Source organism: Merops nubicus, unplaced genomic scaffold (assembly GCF_000691845.1).
Source record: "Merops nubicus isolate BGI_N331 unplaced genomic scaffold, ASM69184v1 scaffold9205, whole genome shotgun sequence".
NCBI lineage: Eukaryota > Metazoa > Chordata > Aves > Coraciiformes > Meropidae > Merops > Merops nubicus.
In genome coordinates, this window is record NW_008608939.1 from 14,638 (window position 1) to 27,772 (window position 13,135).

At 37.0% G+C, this 13,135-nt stretch overlaps 1 protein-coding gene across 1 annotated transcript in view; it reads right to left on the reverse strand.

Moving 5' to 3' along the window:
* Positions 1 to 13,135, reverse strand: part of LOC103773076 (probable E3 ubiquitin-protein ligase HECTD4) — a gene marked incomplete at its 3' end in the record, with an annotated part of 31,992 nt that overhangs the window by 14,388 nt on the left and 4,469 nt on the right. The window contains exons 4-15 of the mRNA XM_008940430.1: positions 11,607 to 11,715; positions 10,804 to 10,942; positions 9,683 to 9,853; positions 8,327 to 8,519; positions 6,849 to 7,010; positions 6,639 to 6,752; positions 4,906 to 5,046; positions 4,312 to 4,544; positions 3,769 to 3,914; positions 1,782 to 1,852; positions 1,174 to 1,279; positions 418 to 538 (exon numbers count right to left, since the gene is read on the reverse strand). Coding sequence (XP_008938678.1) covers positions 418 to 538; positions 1,174 to 1,279; positions 1,782 to 1,852; positions 3,769 to 3,914; positions 4,312 to 4,544; positions 4,906 to 5,046; positions 6,639 to 6,752; positions 6,849 to 7,010; positions 8,327 to 8,519; positions 9,683 to 9,853; positions 10,804 to 10,942; positions 11,607 to 11,715 — 1,706 coding nt within the window. The remainder of the gene's footprint in view (positions 1 to 417; positions 539 to 1,173; positions 1,280 to 1,781; positions 1,853 to 3,768; positions 3,915 to 4,311; positions 4,545 to 4,905; positions 5,047 to 6,638; positions 6,753 to 6,848; positions 7,011 to 8,326; positions 8,520 to 9,682; positions 9,854 to 10,803; positions 10,943 to 11,606; positions 11,716 to 13,135) is intronic.

Below are 13,135 nucleotides of genomic sequence, written 5' to 3' on the forward strand. Positions count from 1 at the left end.
ACATGCTTTTACCATGAAATGATGTCAACTTTTACTCATTTTTGTCTGTAAATGATAATCCTTCCTGCTTGTGTGAATCATTATACACAACTATGGAAAGACTTTGTTTTTTTAAGTTGTTGCAATGCTTTGAAGATTGAGATATACAAACTACCTTGAAACTGAAAGTGATACTTCAGCAACTGGAAAGTATATCCACACACAAATCTGTTTTAGCATTTTTGTATGATTTATTCTGCTGTACAAAATTTTTCTTCCTTCCCTGCATAGCATAAACCAAAATACATTCTTTTCCTGTATTTGTTAAGACACCCAACTATACACGTTTCACTTATATATACTCAGTGAAGGTTGTGGATTTAAGGAGGCAAAGAAGTCAAAGGCAAATATACTTTTATCAAAATACATTTTACTTACAGGCACAGTTGAAAGAAGCCTTTGAAAATCATCTTTAGATACAGTTTGGCACTTGGTGATTAAGACACAAGATTCTCGTACAACGATCTTGAGAATGTAGTGCAACAGCTCATCATTTAGTCTTCAAAAAATGCAAGGAATATGTAAAATGTTAATAGTCTAATTATGCTGTATCTTATATAGCTCATCTCAAAACTCTGGGCAAGCTGTACCACAAATTATTTGTAACCACAACAAAGACCTGTGCAACTTCAGGCACACAGAAGAGCAAGCCCGAGATGCTTAACAACAATCAATGCAACAGATGAGCAGTGATTTCCTGCACTCTGCTGATATAAACCTATTAAATGTAGTGAATCCTAAAAAAACAAAAGCCCAAACAACTCCTCCCAACTTGACCTTGAGATTGACAGTTTCACTGCTGAGAAGTCTCCTACCACAGTGGTATGGAGAGCAATGGCATCATATCATACTTTGAATTACCATCTATATTTACTATACACGTGGTAAGTAGCAGGGCATCCAAAACTAAGTCTGTGTACAGAAGCATCCAAAGTTTCCTTTAAAACATCAAACCTCTCTCTCCCTTGTCCTAATGAAATTCTACCCAGTGTGGACAAAAAGACTGTATTTCAGGTCACACTGCCAGTAAAGTAACAACCAATTTCAGCAAAATTTTATGCAAGTTTACCTAAAGCAAATAACAGAAACAAACGTTACCAGTGGGGAGGGGGGAAACATATTGTTGCTTTTTACCTATAATGATCATCATCTTCACTTCCAAATCTGTTGTTCTGAAGCTGTTCAGCTAAATTAGTCAGGATAACGTCACGAAGCTGAGAGAGACCACTATTCCTCTCTCCTAAAATGGAAAGCAAAAAAACTTTTGCAGCAGCATTTTACAGCATTAATTTATTTGTATTTTCTCAGATATCTTCCTTAAGGTATGCTACTTCTCAGAAATTACAGTATTTGCAGTGTAACATGATTCCCTGTTGAATCACAGGCTGCTAAAACTTGCTGTGAGTAACACTACACTGCTAACTAGGTGCCCTAAAATACAACCTGGACAAGAAACATCACTAATAATGACACAAGAGAACTTTTAACCTTTTCAATTTCAAACATCTGCCTGAGTGAGACTGATTTTCCTTTTTTACAACTAGCATACACTTGACCACATAGCTTTCAGAAGGCAGCTTCAGAATTTGAAGCATTCCATCATTTCCTAGAATAAGATGGGATTACAGCAGACTAGTCCTCAATATTCTGAACTGTTCTCCCTTCAGAGGTTGAGAAGTATTTTCACTTTTGGTTTTCAACTAGAAAAAACACACTGCCATATGTCAATAAGGCATTCTCACCTTCAGTTAAGACCAATTTCAATAAATTATTGATTTCTGCTTCTCCAGGATACAGGATATTTAAACCAGAGCTAAAGAAAAAAATAAAACTATGTATTACTTAACACATTTAAAAGAGAACAAAATTTCAATGGACATGTGAAAAAATGGCATCACAGAATCTCAGCTTATTATCTGACATAACATTTAGAATCACTGTGTAATAGCTTCTTCCAACTTAAAAAGGCATCCTCCATATTTTAATACTTGTATTAGTCATGAACTAAGCAGCTGCTTTTTCCAGAAATCTCCTGTGATCAACTGTATTTTATTGTTCAGGTCAATAAGAACAATGGAAAATGCAAGGAACTAATCAAGATGTCACCACTGTCACAGTTTTATACTATTAAAGACTGACTCCTTACAGAAGTATGTCTTGAAGCTATGCAGAAGATTCTACAAGCAGCATTTGGGAAACAACACATCTCTGCATAAATACTTCTTGTGGAGGTATTTTTCCCTTCTAACTTGTCATGCACTTTGTCCTCTCTACATGAATTAGCACATCAAGACAGAAGATGACAATAACTGAGAAGGACTTTGTGACTGTCTGAAATGTGGAAATCATTATGCAGACTTTCTTTTTCCCTTTTCTTTTTAAGTAACACTCTCATAGAAAAGAAAACTGGTACGTTTTTCAGCTTCACACTGGGAGCAGAGATTATTGCAGCCTTCCTCCCTCTGGCTCATGCTGACCAACTTGTGATAGAAACATCAGAAGTTGCATTGCAAGCTAAGTTTCAGGTTTCCATTGGTATCAGAATCTCCCAGTAAGAAAACAGGAGGAAGGAGATATTATCTCATCCCCACCTTTGATTTTTTTTCTTCTTTTTACAGGTCATTAAAGAATAGAGGGTTAAACAAGGGGGAAATGAACAGCTGTCCATACAGTTGACAGGATAGAATTTTCCCTGTCAAAAAGCAACACCCTGAAAATGCCAGATGATCATGCTGAGGATATGCTATTCTTCACTCAGAGCTGCATAAAGCCACTGAAATTCGAAATGTTGCGATTCACACACACAAAAAAAACGCAGTTTGATCTTCAGAAGATTTTGTTCTTAACCTTGGGGCACTTCCCACTTGAAAGCAGATTGGTTTTGTACTTAGGACATTTGAGACAGCATTCCTTGTCCTTGAGATCCACATTATCTCCTTTTTGTGATAGGCAATCACACTTTTTGCTCACCTCCCTCTACTTAGTCATTCTGCTGTTTTGACAATCCAGAGAAAGGAAATTACACAGCATCAGGTTCAAGAGATGCAGCAGCTAATACAGTGTGGAGTTAAAGCAACCACCTGCTTTAAGTGTTTCATGACCTGGTGTACCAACCCAGGGACACAGGGACCTATTTTGGGAGAAGGGTGGGCATTGTTTTCTGAACAGAAACCTAACTTTCTCAAGACAGTCTCATTACACTGCCCATGTCTTCCCCTTCAGTCTTACAGCACTCCTCAAGTATTATTCAGCCTGCATCCCATTACATCCTTCTTGTTTAGGAGAATTTCAGTATTGTCACTTGAAACACTGGTATAACAGCTGACAGCAGCAGCTTTGCCTATTCCAGAACACCAATAAACTATATAAGGCTAAAATTGAAAATCATTTGAGTCATTGCTGGAATGCAGAAAACTCTCTTTGAATTTAGCAGCTATATTATAATTAAAAAAAAGCACAAAATAAACCTAAAGAAAGCAAATGAAAAGCAACAAATTAAAAGAAGTATGGAAGGTAGTTACTATTTGTTATCTCACTGTCATCATGACACATTGTATTTAGCTTCTTCCACAGATCTAAACTGTAATAATTTTATCATACTATGTCAACCTCAATTTTATATTAATTTAAAATTAAACTGCTGAATACAATTTGAACATTCATCTGTTACAACTTTTTAAAATAATCTACCATTTAAGTTAAGTTTTATTGGACAAAACAGATATTTACCTAATAGCTAGACAAACCTCCTTCTGAATTTCAGAGCAAATCTGATCCCTTGGTGCCATCAGCAACTGCCAAAGTAAGAGACCAGACCTTCTAACAATATCTCTGTTTCTTTCAGTTTGTGGGCTGAAGAAAAATTTAAAAACCACCTAAGAAAAATTAAACAACAGAATTAAAAACTTAGATACAGTTCATATTAACTCTTTCTGTATTCTGCTACTCAAACTATTTGTCTAGGTCACTGGAAATCCTAGAGTCAGAAACTGAACTTGGATTTTAAAAGAAGAGGGGAAAAAAATAGAAAAGAAGTAACCTCTCTGGATTTTATTTTAATCTGTGCAGGTGGCAACTACACTTCCAGTTAAATCAGGACACTTAAATGGATGTATAAGATACTGCAAAGCCATTGTTGAGTCAAGTTCCATTAAACTGAATGCAATAGAGGAAAAAAAAGAAACTAATAAAATCAAGTGGTTGTCTGCCTTTCAAAACAACAGGTTTTTTGGTAGGTACTTATTGTGAAGTACATTTAAGATGCTCTTTTACCTGAAAGACAACAAGGATGCAGCGTATTATACAAGTATCTCCATTCACCATTGCTTTTTCCATAATGTCACAAATACTGCTGAGGTGATGTGCTTCAATTGGATGCTGCTTGCCCAGAAAATTTGTTATGGGAAGACTGTTGCTGGCTGCAAGCAGGTTGAGTTGGTGGATACACATGGCACCAACATGGTGCAGTAACTGGTTAATAACCTCATTCGTGGTTGTTGCATCCCCTGGAAGAAGGAAAGGAGTTGAAATGCTACAAACACAGTCTATAGCTTCAGCTTTTGCTTCTAAAATCCAATATATCATCATCTCTAGCTTCAGGACAGCCACCTGCATGATAAACAAAAAAATTGCCCACATTGCTTTTTTAATGTGCTGAAGGTAGCAAGAATCTGGAAACTTCCAAACACTCCTTTAAGAAAGGAAAGAGCAAAAAGGACAAGGACCAATATCTATAAAAAGAAGCTGAGTTCACTCCTGAAAAACTAACAGGAACCTTCCAAAGGTAGATTCTGTGTATTTATTCTGCCATAGTCACACATTTCACCTCCAGTTTGTATCAAGTGCTGACCTGTAGGTTTACCTCACCTTTGGGCTCTGTAATGATGTGACTCACACCCAGTCTCTGGCAGACACAGTGGAATGCCTGGTTCCCAGGATTACACCACTGATCAATATAATCATTGGAGCATGTCCATATCATGTTATTCATAGTATCATAACAGGCACCTAAGAAAAGGAAAATATTTTGCACCTCAAATTTTAGAAAGTTTGTTAGAAAACACGATTGAAGTATTTTTATAGCAGACACAAATCCAAGTTACTTGCTTCAAAAGATCCCTGTCATGACAGCAATTTAGTAACAATGCTTTGGAATAAAAAACATTAAAGGAGATTTCTTAATGGAGGAAGTAAAAGTCATGTTGATATGGTGCTGAGGGACACAGTTTAGCAGTGGATGACAGCAGTTTAGTAACAATGCATTGGAATAAAAAACATTAAAGATTTCTTAATGGAGGAAGTAAAAGTCATGTTGATATGGTGCTGAGGGACACAGTTTAGCAGTGGACTTTACAGAAGAGTAAGGACCAACCATTAGGTTCATGGTTGGACTTGATGGTATTTAAGGTGTTTTCCAACCTAAATGATTCTAGGAATGAAGCCAATTCACAACCCTTTTGATGTTTCATGTGCAACAGCTCTGTCTCAGGTAAATTCTCCACTGCTCCTTATTTGCAACTGGAAGTACATAACATGTGTTATTCCTCCACAAACTTATCACACACTGCCACAGTGCATAACCTAAAACCAGCTGAATCTGGCATCAGAGCACAGTAACTTCTAGAAAAAGGAGAGGGGAAAAAAAATTCAAAGTTATTTTACTACAGCTACTGACAATTAAGCACCCTAGAACTTGTTTAGAAAGTCTTGTGTTAAAAATGTAATAGCTTTAATACAACTGAGAGTTTGCACAGTGCAACTGTTAAAAATTTTAAGCTTAGAGACTCATCTCCTGGAAAGCTTAAAGCCTACAAAGCAGGTCCAAACTAAAAAAGAAGGATGAGTGGATTAGAGACACAACTGTTTTAAAGTATAGTAAATTCCTCTACTGTACAAGATCAAAAATAACCTGTTTGTCTACAGGTTTCAAATGACTGAGGTAAATCTCCAGTAACAGCAGCTAACAGGTTGACATGTAATTATTTTTAACTTCTGGGATGCATTATTACTTAAGATTATTTATCTCAAACATTTTTAAGAAATATATTCTCTTAGCTAACATAAAACCAGTGCTTATTAAAATACTGGCAATGATATGCAGTGTTTAAGTAGCACAGACACTGGTCAAAAGATTATTATACCAAGTAAGTTAAAAATAATTTTAAAAAAACAGTCCTGAAGAAAATGCTCATGAAGTTTCAGTCATAAAGGGATAAAGAAATCAGAAATACCTACAATGTCATTCCAGCTAAGATGCATTTATGTACCTTCCAGTACAGAGATAAGATACTCAGAACTTTGTAGCACCTTACAGCATAAACAATTAAAAAAATACTTCTTTCAAGGTTCTTTTCTGCTACAGAAAACACCTTCCCTGAGCTTCTCTGCAGCTGAAACTACAAAAGTAAGATACTGGAAATTCCTTCAGGGAGTTCTGAACTTTTAAAAATGTTAAATTTACAAAAATTCCCCATAGACCTTAAACCCACCAACTGCAGAGCTTCTCACTGCAAATTCAAGTCCAGGCAGGTTATTTAGAATCCAAAGGTTGGATATATCTAGCTCTGAAATATTCCCAGAAAAAGAGATCTACTTCTTACCAAGTCCTGGAACTAAAGCACCACGTCCAAGTGAACTTCCTGCAGCATCAATGAGATCTGCTCTGCTTGTGAACTGCCCATCCGAAATATTGAACACCAAGCTCGAAGCAAGAACTACACAGAAACAAAGGCTCTGATCAATTTCTGAGAAGTTTCTTATATTTTGGAAAACCAAGGACTTCAAATCTGTCCTGAACGTAGCTGACTTACTTTTTAAAGATGACAAAGCACTTGTTCCTCCAAAAAGGGAGCGTGTTGCAGAACTGCCTGACCCACCTGGGGGTGGCACCAACATCACCAGGTATGTTCCACAGGTGTATATTGGAGTCTTCCTCAACATCTTCAGTGGCAGCCCACAGCTTGTGTTTGCCGCTGAAATAAAGAGAAATACAGAAATACAAACATACATTTCTTCATAACAGGCAGCAAATAAAGCAGATTTCTATGCAGGGCTTCAAATAAATCTATGGAATTTCCTTTAAGCTACATCCTGCAGCATTTAGAACTTGCTGTAAGAAGTTGTATACAGAGGTGGCTTCATAATCCCACACACTGACCACCAGCCCCCAGGATACAAACAAGTTTCACAGGTTATTTAACTAAAGAGAATAAAAACATTCTAAAAAGTCAGCAATGTCTCCTTGCCAAATCAGGGAAACTAGAAGCCTAAAATTTAAGTATAAACAAAACTGGTTTAAGATTTGTATGCTGAAACACACATGGAAAGCAGGATCTTAGAGCCAAATAATCTTTCAACGTAAAGACATCATTGAAAATTCACTATGCACTGACTATTTTAAGTTCTCCTGCACTGCATGAAATGTATCCAGTCAGAATGATCTAGCTCCTGCCACAGCTGATCAACACTTCTCTGAGCAGTGACTAAAGAATTATCCAAGAATAACCACTTCTGCTGTAGCACTCTAGTTGTTAACTGGCAAAACACAGCCTTTAAAATAGCTCTTCCAGCTTAACTCTCTGCCAGCTTCCCTGTAAACACATCTACTTCCTGTATAATTTATTTTTATGGAAATTATTTGACATTGAAGAAAGAAAAATCACATATGTATGGAGGAAGAAGACAAGTAATTCAAGATAACCTGAATAAAACCTTATCTTAAAATAAATCTAACAAAGCTCCAGATCATCCTGAAAGCCATCAGTGCTGTTCATTCAAGATTCCCTATTAACTTTGCTAGTTTCAGCAAGCCCATGAAAGAATACCCAAACCCTGTACAAATTACATCAAAAAAGGCAAAATTACCTTCAATTTGTAACACTGAATGTACCTGGGAAACAACAGTTTCATTTTCTAAACTGCAGTCCATTTTTTTTACATAATCAGAAGCTCAATGAACTGCCAGCAGAGAAATTCCCAGTTTGACCAAATGGGGCATAAACCAACCCACAACTGACAATAGGGGGAAAAAAGAGGGGCTACAAGTATTCTTCCTGCTTTTCACTCTGAAACTTTTCTCACAATCAATGCTTAATTTAGCAAAGGAACTTGTAAATCCAGCACTAAGCAAGTATTACACTTATATATTTCAAACACTTATTTGGAGGAAAAAAACTGCACTTTTTTTTCCCCCACCATGCCCTAAGAGGTTAATAATTACTAGAACTACATGTGTTACAACAACAGACCATGAAAAATATTACTGAGAGTCAGTAAATCCCCTCCTGACCTGCTTGGTCCTCTTTCAGTGTATTGGAGATGGTAGAGCCTGTGAGAGCAGCCAGTGTTGCTGATGGGGAGGCTCTATACCTGGACAGTCTGCTCAGGAGCATCTCGTTTATACTCTTGGCAGATTCACCCTCTTTTCTCATCAATATAATTCGTTCCTGTAGAGGATTTGCTATACATATGCCATTTTCTACCTATTAAAACAGAGAGGAAAAGAATACTTTTAGAGACTGAAACCCACAGGAGACAGATTGCCTTAGCTGAGCAGGAAAATTGAACAATACAATATATCAGGTAGGGATACAAACCTACATGCTGTGGTCAGAATTTCTTGCAAAAAAAAGGTGTTACAAGAGCTAGACAGATTAATATTTGTTTTGTTCACAACTTTGTGGTTCAATATATCTTCTATATGTATCTGCTATTCTGTCTGTCCTTAAAGACAGAACTGTTTTGTCATCATCTTAAGTTTATTTATGGAACTCTACATTATTTAATCCCTACAGGTTCTTAATGATGTTCCACTGACAAGTTTTCTAAGAAGAGGCCTTCAAACCATTTGCCAAAAAGTGTAAGCAATGATTTTCTTAGATCATAGTCTTCAGGGGATATGATATTAACTAATGCATCTCTTAATGAAGATCCAATTTACAGCCTTAGGTGTTTTCCAGAAGTTGTACTACTATGGGCTAGGTCTTCTAGCTCCACCACCCCACCAAGTGCAGCAACTGCTGAGCAGATACAGGCACTGCACCCAAAATACTCCACCAGTGCCAAATCCTTGCACCATTCCAATTATCAATACTAGAGGTCTATCTAGGAAGTGCTGTAAGCTGACAGGCCATTGAGAGAAACAGGTGTCCCAACTACTGACACATTTCTCTGGACAGTATGTAGAAATGCACTTTTTTTTACACTAAAACTAACAATTGTCACACAGCATAAAAGCATTTTAGGCTATAAAATGCAGCACAGGCAAAACCACTGTGTTTGTGACTTGCAGATCCTGATTGGCTTTCAACACAATGAAGCAGATCCACAGCAAACAATGCTTTAAAATCCTAAATGACCGTCCCAGTATAAAACTTAATTGCTAATTATAATAAAATATGTTTTATGTTACAAGGCAATTCATCCTGCTGGAGTATGGTAGTTGTATGTCCTCTGAAGATAGAGCTGAACAATACACCTTCTGTTCAGCTAAAAGCAATTCCATAAACACATTACAAACAGCTATTCAGATTACACGTATCCATACTCAAACTTAATATCTTGATTTGAAAATGCTGATATTTTGTTAGGCAGTAGTTACACTACCAAATCCAGAGTCAAAGAAAAAAAAATGTAATTTGCTTACTATAAGTTCAAAAATATCCATAAAGACAGAGTGGCCTTTTGGTGTTTTCTCATTGAGGCTTGCAGGAGACCAAATCCAGTAGAAATATGTACCATCTGAAGAAAGATGCACCGTGGTCATAGTACTGCCAACTGGGAAGTGATTTACTGGCATTGGGATTATTTGACATACCTACAAGAAGGAAAGCATCTTAACAGTTCTTATTTTGAAGTCTGTTCTTATGAGCATTAACAGTGTACTTAAAAATAAATAAACAAAAAAAGACCAAGTGCAGTTAGTCCATAAGAGGCTTAATATTGGACCTAATAGTACTACAACATTTCTCTGTTACGAAGAGCTGTTCTGTAAGGTTTGCCAAATGGAGCTACTGTGTACAAAATAGCTTAGATATCTAAACATTTAACATATCCAGAAATAAAAGGATCATTTCCTCTCTAATCACTAAGGGCATACCCACAGCACCATAAAGAAGCTTGCTAAAGAGTTATCTACTTTCTGCAGCTTCTCTGAAACATCCCTTTAACCTCTGGAAGAAAAGGGGATTCCAAATATTCTCAGTTTCAGGAAACACTGGACCTAAATGTGTGTATCCATCCTTAAAACCACAGCAGGAAAAAAAAGTCAAAGTAAATAAACTATCCTTTTTTTTTTTTTTTTTTTACAAAGGATGACAGTTGTTTATCTACAAAACACAATTAGATCAGAAACAACACCTGAATTTTGTTACAGTAGAAGAATAATGAGCTGTTCAGGGTGACTGTATTTTCCATTGAAGTCAAAGTCCATTTTGCCATTGTTTGATTCTTTTATAACATCTCCATGCTACATTCTAGCTCTTACAAAACTACTGTAATATAGTACAGCATGTCTGCAGATGCATATATATGTGTATATAAACATGCACACATATACATGCCACACTGATTCATGGAAACAGTAATACCTACAACATAACTCACATTCCATCACACAATGCTTTCAACAACTGATTATAAAAGGCAGTTTCACAAAGTAAAAAGAAGAAGCTTCAAAGATAAAACTAATTCAAGCTAGAAATGACTGCGATTAATTAAGAATGTCTTCTTACACTCCTCTAACTCTGCCATGAGCTGCTCTTTTACCTGAAGGGTATGCTGATCCACAACCTGGAAAAGGGAGTGAGGCTTATTATCAAAGGAGACAGGCCGATGAAGAAGTTTGCTGTTGCCAAAAGCAACCCACCCAGCCTCCAGCTCCTCGTTACGGCAGTACACAAAACCTCTGGCAAAAAAAAAAGCAGTACATTAAAATAATCTTTACAACCCTGTGCTCATTTTATGTTTTTTCTAAGAACATCTCACAACCACAGTTTTGAACTTTGACTGAACCTAAATTCAAATCAGTGCAAAGCAGGAATTTCTACTGTAAAAGACTTGGAGCATGTGAAGCCTGATGACTCTCAGGCAATAAAGAAGGAAGAAGCTACAGTGAGTGAGTCACATCCCCACTAATCATTTATATAATGAATGACATAATTAGAAAACACACACAAATTCAGCAATTGTACAACTATAAATTAAATGGCCACAAAATGAGTCTATAGTATATCCTTCTTGGCAAAGAGTGAACTGACTTACTAGGTATTAAAGTGAAATACAATCTAAAATAGTAGCTATTCTGTTAGTGCACCTCTTTGCAGGAGGTTGGACTGAACAGCCTCCAAAGGTCCCTTCCAGCCTAAATTATTCTACAGTTCTAGAGAAACCATCCGCGGGGAGAATTTCAGATCAGAAACCCAAAACATTGAAATATCATTTAATGAAAACACAAAATATGCTCTAGTGTTGTTTAACCTAACATCTGAGAGAGGTTTACCAAAACAATAACTTTAAAATGAACAAACCAACCAGATCTGCAGAACAGCAAGTGCTCAGCTGTCACTTACCGCAGAGTACCATGCAATCCAGAGCCTAATTTGCTGATTCCTCTGCCCACTGAATTAGTTGTATAAAGATAGAGCCCATCTGCTGCAAGACAGCGCCCTAAGTCTGCATCTGAATTGGGAAGAGGGAACAAAGCAGAGACCTCCTCTGTAAGACACCACACTGGAAATTCTCCACGGTCATCACACTTCTGCTGTAGCTACCCCAGCAACTGGAACCCGACAGATGCTCCTGACAGGTCCTCACCGGAGGGTCAGACCCATTTTTTGAGTACTGAATTTATTATTGGGTGTTTTAAGAGCTACTGTAATACAGACAAAGTCCATTCTTCTTAGTTTCTTTACAATTTTTTCAAGCCCAGGTTACACATCACTCACTCACACAAACACCAGGGCTATTTACATCTCCTGCTGTTGCCAAGTGCTCCTAAGAATTAGGTGCTGGTCACTCAGCTTCTCTTTTGAGATAATAAGTGACATTAGCAGTGTTTTTTTTCATTATTCAAATGTACATCATGAATTTCTGAGCAGGTTCTTTTTTCCTGTGTTGTGTTCTCATTTCAGCCTTAAAAAGCTGGGTTTGAGTATTAATGCCCAAGCTGCTGTTATAAGTAAGTGAACTTGCTTTTTCTGCACACTATTCAAAACTATGTAGGAGGAACTAGACTAGCATGCTTCCCAAACATGCTTAGGAACACAGGACTACTCAACCAAACTCAGCTCAAGTGGAAAATCCTTTTACTTGAATACAAAACAACTGGAGTATTTGCTATTAAATGCCTCCAGAATGATGCAGAAGAGCAGAAGACCATTCTCTTCCACTTCTGCAACAGGTAGTCCTGTTCAGAACTCAGAACTGGCCACAAGATAGACTACAAGCAAGCTTTATGACTCTGCAAGCCCTTCTGCTCAGGACCACTGGGGTAACACACTCCTTGTGAGGAAGGAAAAATCTAATCCTGGGCCCTGATCTGATTTCTGGTACAGCTCTGTGCTTCTCTTAAAGCTCCTAAGCAAACTCTTACACCTCTGAACACTGTTAAATTAAGAAAAAATGTATTTGAAACCAGCTTTGTCACTCAAAGTTGTAACTATTAACAGCCAGGATGGGACACAAAAGGCAAAGCCTTGTAACAGAGATGGCAACAAACCCATCCAGTCAACCAAATTTCACAGAATCTGGACAGTTGTCTAAGGAAACAAAAAAACCCAAAGTCTAGTCATTTTAATAGCAAGAAAAACTCTTTGAAATGTAGAGGTCTTCAGTAAGCTTGCAGATAGCCTAATATGACAACTCACATTTGTAAATTCCTATGGCTTGCATTAAACTTAATGAGATGTCATCAAAGCTTGAATTAATAGGTCTAAAGCAATGGGAACTCTTTGTGCAAAAATAGTAAGCAAACAAAGCAGTAAAAACTGAGAAATAATTCAGGGGAAAAAAAATACAAAACAAAGCCTAAAAAAAGAATATAGGAAACAGACTGGACAGAAACAAAGGCAGAATAGGGAAAGAAAAAAAAAAAGGCAAG